At 43.9% G+C, this 18,577-nt stretch overlaps 1 protein-coding gene across 13 annotated transcripts in view; it reads left to right on the plus strand.

The window, feature by feature from the left end:
* The window catches only part of MVB12B (multivesicular body subunit 12B), a 112,692-nt gene that overhangs the window by 62,972 nt on the left and 31,143 nt on the right, over positions 1–18,577 (plus strand). The window contains exon 8 of one of the 13 annotated variants that reach the window (XM_073314859.2): positions 6,132–6,393. The exons of the other annotated variants lie outside the window; for them this stretch is intronic. Within the exon in view, the coding sequence (XP_073170960.1) occupies positions 6,132–6,202 (71 nt within the window). The 3' untranslated portion in view covers positions 6,203–6,393. Of the gene's footprint in view, positions 1–6,131; positions 6,394–18,577 lie in introns of those variants that run through there. 13 annotated transcript variants of the gene reach the window in all.

Genomic DNA, 18,577 nt, shown 5'->3' on the forward strand with positions numbered 1-18,577 from the left:
TTGTTAGGAGAAGCAGTCATCCGAGTGGCATGCACTGAGCCCTACTGAGAGGTGTCAATGGTGGCGTTTTCGCTGATTAACGTAATCTGGATCACTCAATGGCATAATTTCATAATTGAAAAGCATTTATAAAGGTTGTTGGGTTTCATTTATCTAATTGAAAGCTGTTTATACAGAATAAACCACACACACAAACCCCCCTTGCTAAGAAGGTTATTGTGATTCATTTTGAATGTTGACTAAACTGTCAGATTATCATGAAGAGCACGGCACTGGTTTCCCGTCAGCATTTGAGATACCAGCATACGCAGCAGGATTGCTGCCAGGCACCCCGGTCTGCCTTTCCCTTTGGCCAGCTCTTCCAGGAGCGGCGTGGATGGGAGCAGGGCAGCAGCCTTCCCCCACACAGCCTGCTGGTAATGCAGGTGGCTGTCACCTCCCTGTGGAAGTTGGACAGTGCCTAGGGAGGTGCTGTTTACCTTTACAGCCCTGTCATCTGTCTAAAGTATCAAGTAGCGCAGTAGTTGTTCCAAAGCACACGGTTCTCATTCATACTCCGTCATCTGCTGTAGTAGGTTTGTCAGAGAATAATGCCAGAGTCTGTGTAACTTTCTTGTTATTTTTCATTATTTGTCCTACGCCCACAGGCAGGACATGAGCCTTTTCTTTTGGTGGCTCTGATCACTGTGTTTTATACGAATCCCATTGACATCGGTGGGCGGTAGCTGGTTTTTCTCTCCATTTGACAAGTTTTAGGGTGGTTGGTTGGTTGTTTTTATTTTGTTTTAATTCTCATGCCTTCTGCCGAAACAAACAGCCAATGTTCTCTCCGCTCTGAGCCAGTCTGCTTGTTCACTTCCGGTGTGGGCCAGCAGTGGGCGCAAACAGCACTGGTTTTTTGTGTGGCCTGAAAATAACTCTGCTTTTTATTACACAGGCCAAATTTGGGCATAAAATCCTTCATGGTCACCTTTTCAAAATTTATAAAGAGGCTGAAGGTATATTCTGGTTGGATTTAATTAATCTTACTAATCTTTGAAAAGTAAAACAGCAAACGTTTTTAAAATGTAGATTATAGAATTTAATTTCCCAATTAAATTAGAAAATCAGGGGTACAGGAAATGGTCTTTAAAAGAGTGCTTATTTTTAACTCACTAAAGACAAGTAATTAACTCAGCCATTAAAAGGCTTAAAATTTCACTTGTCTCCCCTGCAACTGGAAAATTGTTTTGTATATAGCTATTATATATCGGATTAATGGTATAAATCAGAAATGATTAGAAAATATTTGTTCTAATGAAGTAATAATTTGATAGTAATGCTTTTCATCAGCATAGCTTAAGGCTACATTGAGTGGACAGACTTTATGTGAATTCTCTAATTTTAATCTTTAAAATGCTATCTAATGTCTCATTAAGACTTGCATATAATGTATCTTAAGTACAGTCATTAAATATAGTTTAGGGAGATTTATGTGCAGATATTGCTTAAAGATGTTTTAATAGGCCCATTTACTCTGATGATATTAATGATCTCTTAACACATATTAAGCTTCGAAAACTAGAGGTATGACTCTCAGAGTGAACAAAACAACTTAGAATCTGTAAATGGATTGGATATCCAAGAACATTGTTTTTGTTGGTTATTTGTAATCGATTCCTGAAATACTCTCTTGAATCTGTTAACTCTTTCAGGATCTGGCAGTGGTCTCACTTTTTTTAAAGGTGCTTCTGTAAATTTCCACGTATTCCTATGGTGTACGTTACACAGGCCTCGGCAAGGTCATTCAGATCCTCTTATCAGATGTTGTATTTCCCGGACATGTTAGGAGTTAGCAGAGATGATTCTTTCTCATATAATTACATATGACATAGGGGACCACACTTTCTCACCTCCCTCTATGAATGTCTTGCACCTGCTGTAAACGAACTGTAAAACATTACACACATTTGTTCAGCTCATAGCAACAAGAGTATATTTATAGAACTAAATTAATTACTTTAAAAAACAGACCAACACAAGACCATTTTCTAAAAAATTCTAAGCCTTTGATCATTTAAAGTTTGGATGCAAAAATTATGTATAAGTAACAAAATCTGTTCATTTCAATAATGTCACTTTATTTCCAACCCTCAGAGTTATTGCAAACAAAATTCTCTTGTTTCAGTTGCTAAACTCTCCTATTTTAAAAAAAAACCCTTCCGAGTTCAGAGACTTTTATAATTACTAAATTGGTTTGTTAGAAGAAGATAATAGCAAATTTCTTCTTTTCATAATTGGACATTTTTTCCCTGTGGGCTAATGTATGCACAGCCCTTGCATACACAATAAGCTATGCATTTGAAAAGCCATAACTAGCTAATAAGTGCTCTAGTGTCATCAGAGAGTAATGGTTTGCTGATTAGCATAATTAATGACAAATGGTGGTGTGGAATTGGTGGATTGGTTTAGCGGATGATGAATGTATCGCAGCCCAGGTTGGATCCTGCCAAGTAGGCTTTGCTAGCTGTCAGCCCTTCTGTTCTTACGCAGGTAGACCTCATTAGTCACCGTGCGAGGGTGCCAGCTTATTTTCATTGCTGTTTTGAGCACAGAAAACTTAATAATACATGCAACTGCGGTGTCCCTGTTTTCTTTAAGCATTTTCTCAAAATCTGTTCTTCCTACCTAGACAAAAGCTCATTCTTTAATTCTTTGACAATGAAACAGGCAGAATCCTATTCAGACTCCCCATTGGTGCCAGGGGGTTCTGGGAGGTGTTCTAGCAAAGCACCACTAGGTATCAGTGTTGCTTTTGCAACAGAGAGATGAATTGCTGCATCTGTCTGAAATATTTTTGTGGGCTGTGGGCTGTAAATGTTCCTTTTCCTTTGAGGGTAGGAAAGATGCAATAGGCAGCCATCCATGCTATGAGACGGGCGCGTTTATCTCTGACTTGATTAATCAAGGTTGATTTGCATTCACAAATGAGACTGATAAAAATGAAGTTACCTTTTCACCTTTAGTGGGGTGGGGAGGATTTCTGAGGTGTCTTTCCTTTAAGTAATAAGCAACTCCTTTACCAATAAGGATGAAAATCCTTAATTTGCATTAGCAAAAAGGGCTAATTATTATATAGATAATTAGCATCTGGAAATGAGGATTATCTTAATTACAAAGCACAATTTCCCTAATAGATACAAAACTGTAAGTTTGATCTGTGTGAAGACCGGTGACTATTATTATGTAATTAGTAATCATATTAATGGTGCGTAGTATTTAGATATAATTTGCATATGCAAATGAGATTTACCTGATAGAAATATGTGGCCTTTCTAATGACTCAGACACTTAAAAATTAAAATACTTTCAGAACTCCAACGTCTGATTTGCAGTTTGCTTTTACTTTAGGTGACTCTCCCTCCGTGAGGAAATGTTAGCACTGGATAGCATGGGTGCTTGTGTGGGGCCAGAGGGCCCAAGATGAAGGAGGATGACATCACCCCCAGGGAGCCAATGTGTTCACATCCCAACTCTGGGTAGCTCCCAGCATTGATTTTTATTTGATCTTTGAAAATCCACCCACCTACCTCCAAAGTCATGTGTCCCCTCAGCCCCCTCTGCCGCCGCTCTGCCTCGGGAGCCCCTTGTACATCAGAGATGTGGCACGGCCTTGCTGACTTCTTCTCTCTCCTGAGGTGCAGACGGTGTTCTTCGGGGCACTTGTCAAGGGGTTTCCTCCAGTGGGTACTTTCTACCCTCAGGACTGATGCACATGCTCCTGGACCAGGTGTCCGGTGCTCATGGCCATGCCTGCTCTGTCAGTGTGAAAGGTGCTGCTTGCATTTCCTGTGCAGTGCTGTTTATTCACACAACTGTAACTTTGGCTCTAATGGGACAGGACTTACACGCAGACTTTTGGGGGGAATATTATTATAGTCATTCTTTCCAAATGCTGAGAGTGGAGACATTCACAGAGACACTTCGTAACTGTAAACTGTTTTTAATGGTTATAGAAATTTGAATATGAATGAAGCTGCTTGGTGGGTGGGGTCGGTATTCTGAAGTCTATTATCCAGAGTGCTTTGTCAGTTCACAGCTGCTTCATGGGCATGTGGATCTCCAGGTTCTGGAAAAAACTGTCTGAGGTAAGCCTGCTTGTCCGAGTCTGACCTGTCTCCACTTTTAGCCTCTAGGCCTTTTATGACATTTTGGTTGCATTCAGATTATACAGGCTCTAACCCCATCATATGGGTTAGGCCCAGCACCTCGATTGGTGCTTCCTTCCTTGGCTTGCAGGAACCCAGAACCTGCAGGATAGGTGCTCTGTTCTCCCAGGCCTTTCCTTTCCTGGCGTAAGGGAGGGGTTGGAATGGCACCATTCTGGCCACCACAACAGGCTTTTACTTTAGCATCTCGCTTTGTGAGCCTCATTGGATGTCTCTTGCTCCCTGGTAAAGCCTGGGTGTTTAATAGACGAAGTGTGCCTATTCTTGTTGTGACTTGTTGTTTTTACTGCACCCATAAGTGTGTTGGGCGCTTTACAGAGCAATTAGAAAGACTAAGTCTCTGCCATGACTGGCTCCCCAGGGGATTTTTAGATAGGATGCTATGGGTGAGTTGCCCACAGGAGGCCAGGGGAGAAGTGAGGAAGGCCAAAGGGCATAGCAACACAGCCCACATGCTGTTTGGCTTGTGCACACAGGGACAGTCAGGAGAGCGAAGGCAAATCAGCTGACGGTAAAAAGTCAATGTGCGTAAGTGAAAGCTCATTAGCCCCGGTGTGGATGCTCTTGTTCAGGAGTGAAGTGTCCTTAGTTTGCTGTAATTTAATCCTTCTTGGGAGGATAAAGTTAAAGCAATCTGAGGGCTCTCTACTCCTGAATGAGAGTATCCACAGGGAGGGGGTTGATGTGCTTTGAGTTTTGGCTTCACGCTTTTTAATTGATTTGCCTTAACTTTTCTGTCTGTCTCCACGCAGAGGCAACCTTAGTGCTGAAGATGGGCAGATGACAACATGTAAATAAATAAAACTCCTGCTCTCCTGGGAAGGGGGTCTGGGTCTCCCTGCTGCATGGCAGTCCAGGCCTGTGCTAGTCCAGGAATGTGTCTGGACAGGTGCAATCAGCACAGAGATATGGGAAGCACCCCGGTCTTGCTCTGATAACGTCACAGACCAGCTTGCTTTTTAGCAGGATGCTTCCCACCAAGGGATCATTTAATCCTCAGTGCTGCTCTGGGAGAAACAGGTTTGGCTTTTCCTCCCGTTCACGTTTGCGGAAGGCCTGCCTCTATTTTGTCTGGCTCACTGTAGCATGATACTTCCAGGCGGCAGCCACTCAGTCTTCTTCCACAAGTTTGCGATACCATAAACACCAAACAGCACATACACTTCAGAAGATGAAATCCTCCAAAATAAAGCCCTACCGAAACAAAACGCTATGCTACACTGCACGCACAGCTCTCCCCTGGGGAGAGGATCTGAGAATGAACCACATGTAATGGCCGTAAGTCACTTCACTGAATGCCTGGCTAGAAGGGGCTGTTCTACTGTGTGAAGAGAGTGGTATAAGACCCTCTATAAAACAGAACAGTGGCCACTGTTAATACTTTGCCTTGTTTCATCTCATCGTACAAATTCATCCCTTGTTTAATGAGACACTTCAAAGGCAAGTTCCAAGCACTTCATTATGAGCTTTGGATCATGCAGCATCTCCCTGGAAGAAGTACATTGAGCAAGGCACTCCATGATCCTGTGTCTGTCGGAGCAAAGGAAAAGCCAAGCCCACGCAGCAGCAGGATACTATCACACAATGCAGCATGTTCCCTAAATGTGCCTAAGTTCTAACCTAGGGGCTGAAAACAATTCAAATGCAAAAGCCAGGAGCTCTGTAAGAAAGCAGCTGTTACTGATCAAGGTAAAGGCTCATCAGAAAGAGAGGTGTTTGTCACCTCAAATCGTGAAACGCTACTGCTATTCTGGGCACTGCTTGATATTGTTTTTTCAGGTGTCAGACCAAGTTGTACGTGCCTGCAGCTCTATGTGCCTATGATACAGACAGATATTTACATGTTTAATGAGTTCCAAGGAGTCTCTGTCTCATTACATTTAGAGCTAATGGTAATTGAAAAATGCCTATTCTCTCCTTCAGCTCAAAGCCCAATGTATCAGAAGTGGAGGAAAATGCACAGCTTCATACCGCTTTGGGAGAGGCTCACTTAGCCCTCAAAGACACCATTTCTCTCTCCATCTCTCAGACTCTGCAAGCGTCCAGTACCGCTAGCCTCTTTTGTACCTGCTCTGGTGTCATTAATTAACGGTTGTTGCCAGGAAGTGGCACTTCCCCAGGTGAGATCATTGAAGTTCAGTATTTGAGGAAGACTTCTAAAGAAGGTTTTATTAAAAAATAATAAAATCAATATCTTAGTTTGTAAACACTTGCAATTTGAAGGGCACATTTGAAGTGTCTCTGCTTCCTGCAGATGCTGGTGCAGCCACAGCTGGGAGGGGTTGCTTAGCTGTCCCCATTCTGCACTTGACATTTTTATTTTTTAACAAAATCAAAGCCAGGTGTATTTTTAAAAAAAGTTTTGTTTGCTGGATCTCTCAGCACGGAAGTTCCCATGTTGCAGCAAGTTAGTGGCAAAACCCAGCAAAGATGTAGAGAAATTCTAAGGATTGAGTTCAAATTAACAAAAGGAATTTTAATAATTTTAATAATGCAGTCCAGTAGGGACAAAACACCCGTCTTCTGCTTTTAATTAATGTTGTTCCAAGTAAAACAGAGACCTTCCAATGCTATCTCTATACTGAGCCTTCTTTCCAAAACCGTGAACACATCCATTCATCACAGTTACTAGTGTGGGCATGGGGTGAGCTAGCAACGTCCACTAGTCTGAAGCATCTCCAGTTTACTGTTTCTGACTGGACAAGAGCTTGCCAAGTAGGCCTCAGCCCTTGTGTGGCTGTCGCTTGTTAGTCACGGCGTGAGTTGTCTGCTCATATTCTCTGTTGTTCCTAATGTGAAGGACACGCACACCAATAGGTTTCTGGCTTCCGGAATTAGAAATTACAGAAAGTATGCTTTATATCTCATGTGAAGATAAGGATTCTCTTTCCTCCTCCTGAGGTTATAGTCTAAGGGGATTCCTTTAAAAGTGCCACTAATCTTGGCCCAAGATTGTTCCTCTTCTGGGGCGCAGCAAGTGCCTTGTTAGAATGGTCTCAGAGAGGGAAGAGTCCGATTGGGGCTCATTTTAATTTGGGGAACTGTTACAAACCAGAAAACCCACTGCAGGCTTGCCGCGCTCCTGACTCAAAACCCATTTTAGATCACACTCTGCCACAGTGGCAGAGCAGGCAGTTCTCCGGTGAACTGGAAAGAGGAAATGCCATGCCTGGGGCTTGCAAAAGGTTCAGTGCTTTAATTTGTATGTGCATTAGGCAGGTTTTGAAATGGTGTAGGCAAAAGCGATGCCAGGGACATCAAATAGCTGAGTGTGGGAGTAAGAGAATGAACAGGCTGAGCTCAGTAGCACGGCGCTAAACTTTCAGATCTCGCTGCCTGGTGCACAAGGGCAGCCTACCCAGCAGTGCCCTGGGGCAGATGGTCTGTGAGTGTATTCAGTATTAAGATTAAAGGAGAGAATAACAAGCAAGTGCATGTGTTTATCCTATGGCTGGGGTGACTGGAGTCTTTCGCATCCTTGTACCGAGCCCACGTTGCTCTAACAAGAGAGGCCTGGCCACCTTCTTTAGTGAGGGGGGATCCAAGCATGCAACACTCACTGTCTGAGAACACTCCTCTTCCTCCCCAGGACCTGCAAACTGCTTCATTTCATGCCTTCTCCCCCATCTCAGATTGCCAGCTTGCCCCCAGCTGAGCAGGCTGGTGCTCTGATGCAGAGATTCTTAACCTGTAGTGATCCAACCCTTTCTGAATGCTCGCCTGTCTCGGTGGGTTAGAACAGAAGGTCTGGATTTGACCGTCTTCTTTCTATCGCTCACGTTCTGGGGCCAGGCTGTCTGGTCTACTGAGGCCACATTGTGCCATGCACAACTACTTGAAATAGCCAGTGGGGAATTCCCCTTGCATGGGCAAGCTCTCTGCCCATGGAGGGCTGTGCCACCCCAGCATAAAGGGAGGGAGGCCAGGTCAGGGGAGCTCCAGAGGCAGGACATAAGCAGGACAGGAGAGGGATTTGTGGAGCTCACTTCACACCCCCCCCCCCCCCCGATCCTTCCCTGTCCATTGTGAACCTTGTGCCAGGGTATTGCCCCTGCTGCTCTAACCTCCACTGGGGCCAGAGGACCAGCAAGCTCTGGGGCCAGGACATCAGTAACTCAGCCTTGCCTTGCATATCTCCAGAACAAAAAGGAACCCAGGTGTCCCGGGAGAAAACCTCACATTCCCTTTCACAGCTCACCAGAACCCCCTGTTCTCCTCACCATGCGAAGCACAGTGCTGTCCTTGTTCTCTTAGTACAGGTCATGGGCTCCTCCCCTCCCAAAATGCTCCTGGTGGTCGGGGGCTGCTTTCACTTGCTCTCATTAGGCCATTTGACTAATGACTGGAGGAGTCTACTGAGCTGTTCGGGGACTGATGGACTCTCGCTAGTCCTCTTCCAGCAGCCTGTGAAGGCAGCCTCTGTTGAAATGGCACAGATGGCCGGCCCGAACGGCAAAGTAAACTACAATATGTCTTGGAGACATTGTCAGGCTGCAGCTTATTTGTCATGTCATGGAAGCCTATTGGGTTAGGGAGTAACTTTGTCTTTCCCCCGTCTCCTGGTCTGAGAAATTATTTACAGTATGTCTGCTCTGTTGGCTGGGAGAGAAGCTGGAGACAGGCCACAATAAACAGGGGTCAGTTTCTTAACATGTAGGGACTTTTCTTTGTTTTAAAAAAAAAAAAAGCTGAAGGTGGGGGGTGGGGAGGTGTTTCAGCCCATCCATCAACGAACACAGCCTCTGGCAATGACAGGCGAATTTATTGGGAGAGGGTTGGGCCAGATTTTTGGTGGAGGTTGCTGCTTTTTTGCTCTAGTTAGCGATGTGCAAATGTGCAATTGGAATGAGCCACATTCTCCATCCTGTGCACACATGTGTTACTTTTCAGGCTTGATGTTCGGACCACTATGGACAGAAATTCAAAGGTAGGGGGCTTCTCTGTACAGGATGGAAAATGTGGCTCATTCCAAAATACTCCTGTGATCTTTGCAACCCATTGCAGGCTAGTGTAAAGTGTTTTTCCACATTTATGAATAATTTCCTTCTGTATTGAGATCACATGACATTTTGCCCATTGTTTACCTTGGTGTGCAGCAGAATCTCCCATGTGTTTAGTAAAGCATTGTTCATAAAAAGGATAACATTCTGCTAAAAATGAGATTCTGAGCAGGAGGTAGAAATGCACTGATGAGAACCAAAGCTTTGGGTATGTTGGAAGTCAAATAAAGTGTCAGACTTAGCAATAAAACACTTTATTCCAAAAGACAAGGATTATAGAGAAGTTTTATAGAAATCAATGGAAATTTTAACCTCTTCCTCAATTCTTGAGTAATTCTTTGGGATTTAATAGATTATCATGTCTCTGCTATTGAATCCTCTAGGATGGCTTGAAAAGAAAGCTCTTAGTATTTGTGTTACCATAGGGCATAAGAGCCAGGTCATGGACCAGGACCTGTTTGTCACAGGTGCTGTACAGACACAAAACAAAGAGATAGTCCCTGCCCCAAGGTGCTTATCATCCAGAGAAGATTCTTTTCCATTAAATTCTAATGGTTTTCCAAAGTAGTTTCTGTAGAACCCTATTGGCTTTGTCCCTGTTGCATTCTCCAGGAATGCTGCAGAAGGAAAGCGTTCCCATCAGTCTTGTCATACACCTTTCTCGACAGACAATACTCACTTGGCAAAGTGGAGCAATATTGCTGAGTCCTGCAGCCTTTTAAATGACGAAAAGCTACAGGGCAGTGGGTAAGAACGAGCCAAAGCATAAAGTACAAGTGTGCCCCAATCCATGCTGTGAGGGGCTTCCGCCCACCAACTGCAAAACCTCATGTGCTCATAGAAAAAAACAAAACATTTTCTAAAATTGTGAGTGATGGCCAGATCTACGGGGTGGCCCCTGCTCCTTTTCCCCTGCCCTGCACAGCCTGTTGTTCTTACTGCTGCTAAAACATTGCTTTGGCAGGGGGCCTGATCCTACCTGTTACTGAATGACCCCAGCTCCCTGGAGTCCAGTTGCAATTGAGAGGACTCGTGGCCCTGCAGGATTCAGAGGGCACTGGAGAGGAAGGACAGGACATTTCTGTTTCTTAGAGAAACATAATGCTGTGCAAGGATAATTATCAAGCAGCAGAAATGCAGAGGATGAAAGACACACTGAATACAGTGAAGCTTCCTTAGCAAGATGAGCATGGGCGGTGTTGTGACACCCTGTTACCCCGAGCCTGCTCATAAGGGTCACTAGCGCTCCAGGCACATTACTTCCAGACAGTGGGTCTGTGCCATTCACCTGAGAGCAGAACTTGGCCCTTTAGAGCTCCTGCCTTCTCCAACTCCCCTTTGGCATTCACACTGCTAACTTCACTTTCAACTCCAGCTAGTAACGCAGGCTACTTGGTCTCCTTCCAGTAGCAGTGCCAATAACCGCCACTGCTGGAATGGTGTGCGCGAAAATTAACAGGGCACAACTGGCATCAGGTGGAGGGATTACTCCGGGCACGGCTTTGGCGTGTCCTTGCTTGTCAGACTCTTCCACCTCTAGCAGAAGCGAGGTTTCACACACACAGTTCTATCCTAGCATGTTTCTGTAGGCAGCCGACCTGTTCTACACTGGAAACATCACTTCTCCTCCTCCTCTGAGTCCCCAGCAGGTCTGTCCCATAGACTGTGAGCTCCTTGTAAAGCACTGAGCCCATTGTCATTACCCCATAATTAATAATCATAATTACAGAGAGTATATATCTTCTAAAGGGAAAACCATCTGCATGTTCACAGCAGATTTATCAGGAGGTGGCACTTGTCCCTGAATCCTGCACACGCCCCACATACGCCGTTGCTGTTGGTTGCCCATAGAATAGACACCAAGGTTGAGATTTGCAAAGGACCCTCAGGGAGTTAGGTGTTTGGCTCACATTTGAATTGCAGTGGGATTTGAGTACATAGTGCCCTTCGCTCCCATTGAAAATCCAAGCCTCAGACAACTCATGGCCAAGTTTCCATATTAATAGGATTGATTATTTATATGACAGGAGCACCAAGAGATGCCAGCCAAAATCTGGACCACATTGTGCTGGGCACTGCACAAACATATTAAGTCCTTACCCCAAAGTCCTTACCCAATACGTTGAGTTTACGGTCTTTGACCGTATCGGATACAGTATCCTTTAGCATTTGTCCAAGGTATCTGCAAATGCAGCATCGTGTCTTTTTGTAATATATTCATTTAATTTCACGCTGGATAGTGATCCCTTTGTGTGGGGAGCTGCCAGATTTGAACTCCTGAGTTGCCCGCGTCCTGTGCCAATCATTAACTTGTTCCCACGTAGTCCCAAATTCTCAGGGGAACCAGTGAAGACATTATTTCCCTCTGTTAGCTGTTCAGCTGAAAATGATGTGGTCTTTAGCCAGGTGAGCTTTGCCATTTTTATGAGACTGTTTGAAGCTATTTTCTGAGATCCTCATCTTCGTGAAACACAAACCCTGCACAGTGCTTTCGGAGCTGGAGAGAGGCTTGCGGACTGTTATGCTGTTGCAGGAAGCTGGTTGTAGAAGCTAAGGTAACTTAAGTGTTAAAAGTGGCAGCAATATATTCAGTGTTGTTGGTTTTTTAAATTGAATTTAATGGTTAATTTTCACACAATCAGGAGGGACGTTTTTGTAGGTTTTTAATATCAGCTGTTGAAAATTCCTGTATAAAAGTTTGTGAAAAGAAAGCAATAAAAGAAATTCAAAGCTATCAAATCCTGGGGTGAGAATTTCAGTGCAGAAGTGGCTGTTGTTTCCTTGGGACTCTAGGGACGTAAACTCCTCCGTGGCTGCATCTCCCTCCACAGTGGTGTGAAGGATTAGTGCTCACTGCAGTGTGCACACTGAACCCTCCAAGCACTAAAGCAGCTATTCATCTATACCCAGGAGCTAAATATGACAATGTTAGCATTTTTCATTTCCCTGACGTTACCATTAATAAAGCAATGATCCAAAAGAAGCTTTGCTGAGTCTGTTCTTTATGCTTCCATCACTCACGACTAGATAATTTCACACAGGATCGTTTTTAAATTAAACGACGATAAAAGCGCTCTGCTGCTCTGTGTTCACTAGTTCATAGAAGTCTATCAAGTCATTAACGTGTCATGACAAACTGCTAGATGGCTACAAGAGTAATTAATTATTTGCATAAATAACAGGTTGAACTTGGTGCTGTGAACCACAATGACATATGTATCATATTGAGGGTATCTCAGTACCTTTCACAGAGGGGGCATAAAAAGAGTTAAAACTTAAAATATTTGAAATCATATGTTCATCATTTTTTAAATGGTCAAAAGCTTGGCTTGAGTTTTGATGCTCTTTGTTATAAAGTTCGTTATTAATGGACATTTTAAGAATGCATCTGATCATTGGAGGTTTCAGTGAACAATTATACAGATTTCTATCATCACTATTAATCGCCACATATTTTTCAAGATAATAAGAGCAATTATTATTTAGATTCCTCTTGTATGTGCACATTGTAGAAAAGAACAAGTGCTTATTATAGTGAGTAGTGTAGTGAACTCCAGTCTTAAATTCTTTGTCATCTAGAAACTCATTGTTAGCTGATGCTGCCTATGAAAGTTCGTCAGCCTGGTTAAATTAGGGTAGCATTGGCAGATCTGATTATTTAAATCTGGTAGCTTTGCTAAAAATATTGTTATTCTAGGAAGATGAATTACTAATTTGACAACTGAGATTTAGTTGGAATCTACAACATTAGGAAGAAGGCAGCATCTACCGTACAGCAAGCAAAGAAGGGTGACAGTGGGGGGTGAGGTTTTTCATATTAGAGAGAATTTCTAAGTGAACTAACAAGTTGTATTTATAGGATATAGTTTTGTGACATGCCCTTTAAAGGTTAATATTAAATCTTAGTAATTTACAACAAATTGCACTTGAGGACGTATCAGATCCGTTAAAAATGAATTCACTATTCTGCAGTTCTACATCAAATGAGATTGTCATTTTGCCCTAGCTTCTGTCATCTGCTACTTCCTTCTGGGGGAATTCTCTGGGAAATTCGGTCCATCACATTTTGTGTTTTGTAGGAGTGGGATTCTCACTTCCAGCTCCCTGTTCTTCCTGTATCCAATTCCAGTGAATGAGCTAATTGAATGTGACTCTTGGGGAGGAGCTACACCTGGGAGATAATAAACAGTTGAAAACATTTTTCTTTCTGAAATTCCTGTTTGCTTTTTCAGTTTTAATCTGAGAAGGGTGCAGGCACCTCACTGGTCTGATACAGATGCCATAGACATAGTTACACAGAAGGAAGAAAACAACTATCCTTTGTTTCCCTCCCTGCATTTCAAATTCTCTGTTTTCCAATACCGTGATACTGTTTCTTTTCTCAAGCTGGTTTCACACATGGAGTGGCTCCTGATTTGCACTGTTATGCAAAGGATAAAATTGGGTTTCTTGGATTTAGAGTTTCTAGTGACTTTTGTTTCAGAAGGAAAACCCTTAGCCTTAGATTATTCCCATCCATTTCTCATAGGAAGAGATACTGTACTGATGCCTGTCAGATCTACCTAGGCAAAGACTAGGCAACGCAGGGAAATGGTGTCTTGATACAGAATATGTGTCACTGCTAGGTCATAGAATCATAGAAGTGTAGGCCTGGAAGAGACCTTGAGAAGTCATCGAGTCCAGCGCCTCGACTGAGACAAGACCAAGTAAACCTAGACCATTCCTGACAGGCATTTGTCCAGCCTGTTCTTTAAAACCTCTAGTGACAGGGTCACTGGTTCCAATCCATGTCTGGTCAGTAATAACCAAAAGTCATTGCTCTTACACAACTGTTTGGAAGCCTGCCATATATGAAAAGCGTTGGTCTCTCTCCAGTGCAGGGGAGCCACATGCCATCGGTGAACTAGCCATGGCATGGTGACGATTTCAGCTTAAATAGGAAGGCATGAATTGTCCAGGGACAGTGAGTGAACTTGTTGCTGGCACACTCAGAGGTGGGGTGTGTCGGGGTCGGGGATTGTACTAACTGCTGGGATCTTTTGAGGACGAAGAGACTATTCCAGTCACTTTATATGTGGGTTTGGGCAGGGTTATTGTTTAGATACAATCTCAAAATACATTTCAAATCTACATGATTACTATGAACTTCACACAGTTATGGAAAAGCCCTACAGAATTTAATACAGAATGATAATCTTTCTGTGGGACTTCTGCATCACCCTGAGGAATTTAATGGGAAAGGGTATCCGTACTGTAGCTTTCTATAGGATAGTTTTAAAAACCCATAGAAAGAACGCCATTCTCTGTTAAATATTGCAGATCTTTAGAATTGATTTTTGGCAGATCCCTATTGATTTCTTGCCTGTTTAAATTCTGTAGCACTCTCCCAAAAGAGACAGGTATATAACTAAGCCATGATTCCTCAACAAGTGTTGGCTGAGAATCGCTTGAACCCGGAAGGTTTGCAAAGTCAGTCACTGCCTTAGTATGAGTTTACTAGATCCTTGGACAACTCTGGGAGCTTTCCTTGGGAGCTTTCTACATGTACGTAGCACCCAGTGATGGGAGGAGGAACAGAGTAGTGTACGGGTGAGAGGGTGACGCCAACAGGCATCATCTGTAGGAATAAAAGTTTCTGGTTTTGGTTTCTGGGAACTGTGGCTTAGTTGTTTCTCCTATTCAGTCTGCCCATAGATTGGTCACTGATTATTTAGTCTTTCAAGACCGAGCACGCTGGGTGAGTGTTTGTCTTGGTTTCTCAAAGACGTCACCTCGGATATGGGAGCGGTCTTTCTCGGTGGCCGTGTCAAATACCAGATGTGTTCCATGCCCCGAGGGAACAGTTCAGGCCACTCTGTTTCTCCTGCAACCAGCCCAAGGGAAAGAAAATGTGATGGAATTAACTGGCTGCACAGGCCCTGGAACTGCAGTTGTTAGAGAGCTTCTGGCACCTCCTGAAAAATGTGGGAAATGTTTTATTCTGCCAAGGGAGACCCTGTTTTCTCTAGTTCTTTCCCTTGGGGGCTATTCCTAGGGACACTCTCATACAAACCAGGGTTCTCCTTTTGTGTAGAGGTTATCTGATTTGCTGGTTCCCTCTACCAAGTAGTCACACTCCTCACGGCTATTTACAATACGTGTGATGCTATGCTATAGATCAGGTGACAGATCTCAAAGGCCCTAATTTTGCAGCTATGCAGCTGGACCCTGGTGGGTCCCAGCCACACAGATACAGGATTTGTGTCTTAATATTTAATCTCTCAGCTAATAACTTTAATTGATATTTTGGAATGTTTTAGTGCAGAGACTTTATTGATGAGTCTTTTACATTATTATTATTTATTATTATTATTTCTGCTTACTTACCATATAAAATAGATGGTCTCTCTCTCCCTTTGTCATCAGTTGTGGATGACACTAAGCTGGTGGGAGAGGTAGATACGCTGGAGGGTAGGGATAGAGTCCAGAGTGACCTAGACAAATGGGAGGAGTGGGCTAAAAGAAATATGATGAGGTTCAACAAGGACAAGTGCAGAGTCCTGCACTTAGGACGGAAGAATCCCATGCACCGCTACAGACTGGGGACTGACTGGCTAAGCGGCAGTTCTGCAGAAAAGGACCTAGGGGTGACAGTGGACAAGAAGCTGGATATGAGTCAACAGTGTGCCCTTGTTGCCAAGAAAGCTAATGGCATATTGGGCTGCATTAGTAGGAGCAGTGCCAGCTGATCGAGGGAAGTGATTCATAGAATCATAGACTATCAGGGTTGGAAGGGACCTCAGGAAGTCATCTAGTCCAACCCCCTGCTCAAAGCAGGACCAATCCCCAATTTTTGCCCCAGATCCCTAAATGACCCCCTCAAGGATTGAACTCGCAACCCTGGGTTTAGCAGGCCAATGCGCAAACCACTGAGCTATCCGTCCCCCCACTATTCCCCTCTGGTGAGGCCACTGGAGTACTGCGTTCAGTTTTGTGCCCCCCACTACGGAAAGGATGTGAACAAATTGGAGAGAGTCCAGCAGAGGGCAACAAAAATTATTAGGGAGCTTAGGGACACGACTTATGAGGCGAGGCTGCGGGAACTGGGCTTATATAGTCTGCAGAAGAGAAGAGTGAGGGGGGATTTGATAGCAGCCTTCAACGACCTGAAGGGGGGTTCCAAAGAGGATGGTGCTAGGGTGTTCTCAGTGGTGGCTGATGACAGAACAAGGAGCAATGGTCTCAAGTTGCAGTGTGGGAGGTCTAGGTTGGATATTAGGAAACACTATTTCATTAGGAGGGTGGTGAAGCACTGGAATGCGTTACCTAGGGAGGTGGTGGAATCACTGTCCTTAGAAGTTTTTAAGGCCCGGTTTGACAAAGCCCTGGCTGGGATGATTTGGTTGGGGTTGGTCCTGCTTTGAGCAAGGGGTTGGACTAGATGACCTCCTGAGGTCTCTTCCAACCCTGATCTTCTATGATTCTTTGTATACTTGCCATTTATTTGTCCCCAGAATGGCTGCATTCCGATGGCCACTTTCAAAAGTTGTTAGCAACTCCCAGGCCAAGCCCTGCAACGTTGGCTTTCGTTCTGCCAGAGCTTGCTCAAATGTTCCTTATAGACAAACTGTGCTACAGTCGACTGTATCCAGCAACACCGTGAAGGGACAAAACAGAGGGATGCTGGAGGATGGACAAGGAAACTCTTTCGAAAGCTAAAAGCTGGTGATTCACCATAAGAAGGCGACCCTAGGCTGGATGGTGTAAGCATTATTCACAATGGGAGGGTTCCATGATCTAACTTCCAAGTATTTATAGCCTTTATAAGGGATTCAGTTTAAAAACAAAGGAAACACCATGACCCTGCACATTGGCTAACGGCATTTAAATCACTCTAACAGGCAAAGCTTTTCAGATACCTAGATGCTCCTACATATTTTTCAGGGCTGCGTTAAGCTGGGAATGGAACAGCTAAAAAGTCAAGTAATTAGAAAAATGAAGGTTCCCAACAGCAACATAATCTCAGCCCCATTGCACCCGGTTTGACAAAGGCCCGGTTTGACAAAGCCCTGGCTGGGATGATTTAGTTGGGGTTGGTCCTGCTTTGAGCAAGGGGTTGGACTAGATGACCTCCTGAGGTCTCTTCCAACCCTGATCTTCTATGATTCTTTGTATACTTGCCATTTATTTGTCCCCAGAATGGCTGCATTCCGATGGCCACTTTCAAAAGTTGTTAGCAACTCCCAGGCCAAGCCCTGCAACGTTTGCTTTCGTTCTGCCAGAGCTTGCTCAAATGTTCCTTAGGAGAGCCATACCTTCTTTGTACAATGCCATCTCCAAGGTGGTGATGATTTTCCTTGGTAGTCTTGGGGTGTGAAGAAGTAGAAGTAGAAATGCACAAAAATAAGCTCTATTTTAGGTCTGTCTTGTATGGGAAATATTACAATTATCCAAGAGACTTGGATGTTAATTCATTCTTAAGGTTTTGCTGCCACTTATAATTTGTTAGCTCTTCCCTTCTATTGTCTGAGTTAAAATGAACCCTTCAGCAGATGGCTGGCTGGTAACTGACTCTCTGGAGTTGATATCTGACGTTCTTTTAGGGGAACATCGACAACAGCCAGCCGAGGAGGAATGGAAGACGTGGGTCAATCCTGTCAGAATAGACAGTGCCCTCTCAGACTACAAATGTAACAAAGGAAAATACTAATCTTTAACAAGAATTGTGAAGAACTTTGCTATAGGGAGGACCATCCGCAGCACTGCCTGTGCACATTTTAAAAACCTGCACCCGGGCAACACAAAACAGGACTGAAATTCCAAAGGTCAAGTTCCCACGACGACTGTTAACTTGGATACCTTGAGGGAGATTCAGACTCTCCCAAGGCCTATGCCTCACAGAAGCCCCATCTTTTGCGCTAGGGGAGAATTTCACTCATGTGCATGTACTGTATATTAAGCAACCTTTTAACAGAAGAAGCAATACACAAAACTTCTGTACGTCCTGTGTGCAATGGGGCTGAGATTATGTTGCTGTTGGGAACCTTCATTTTTCTAATTACTTGACTTTTTAGCTGTTCCATTCCCAGCTTAACGCAGCCCTGAAAAATATGTAGGAGCATCTAGGTATCTGAAAAGCTTTGCCTGTTAGAGTGATTTAAATGCCGTTAGCCAATGTGCAGGGTCATGGTGTTTCCTTTGTTTTTAAACTGAATCCCTTATAAAGGCTATAAATACTTGGAAGTTAGATCATGGAACCCTCCCATTGTGAATAATGCTTACACCATCCAGCCTAGGGTCGCCTTCTTATGGTGAATCACCAGCTTTTAGCTTTCGAAAGAGTTTCCTTGTCCATCCTCCAGCATCCCTCTGTTTTGTCCCTTCACGGTG

This window comes from Lepidochelys kempii, chromosome 16 (assembly GCF_965140285.1).
Source record: "Lepidochelys kempii isolate rLepKem1 chromosome 16, rLepKem1.hap1, whole genome shotgun sequence".
NCBI lineage: Eukaryota > Metazoa > Chordata > Testudines > Cheloniidae > Lepidochelys > Lepidochelys kempii.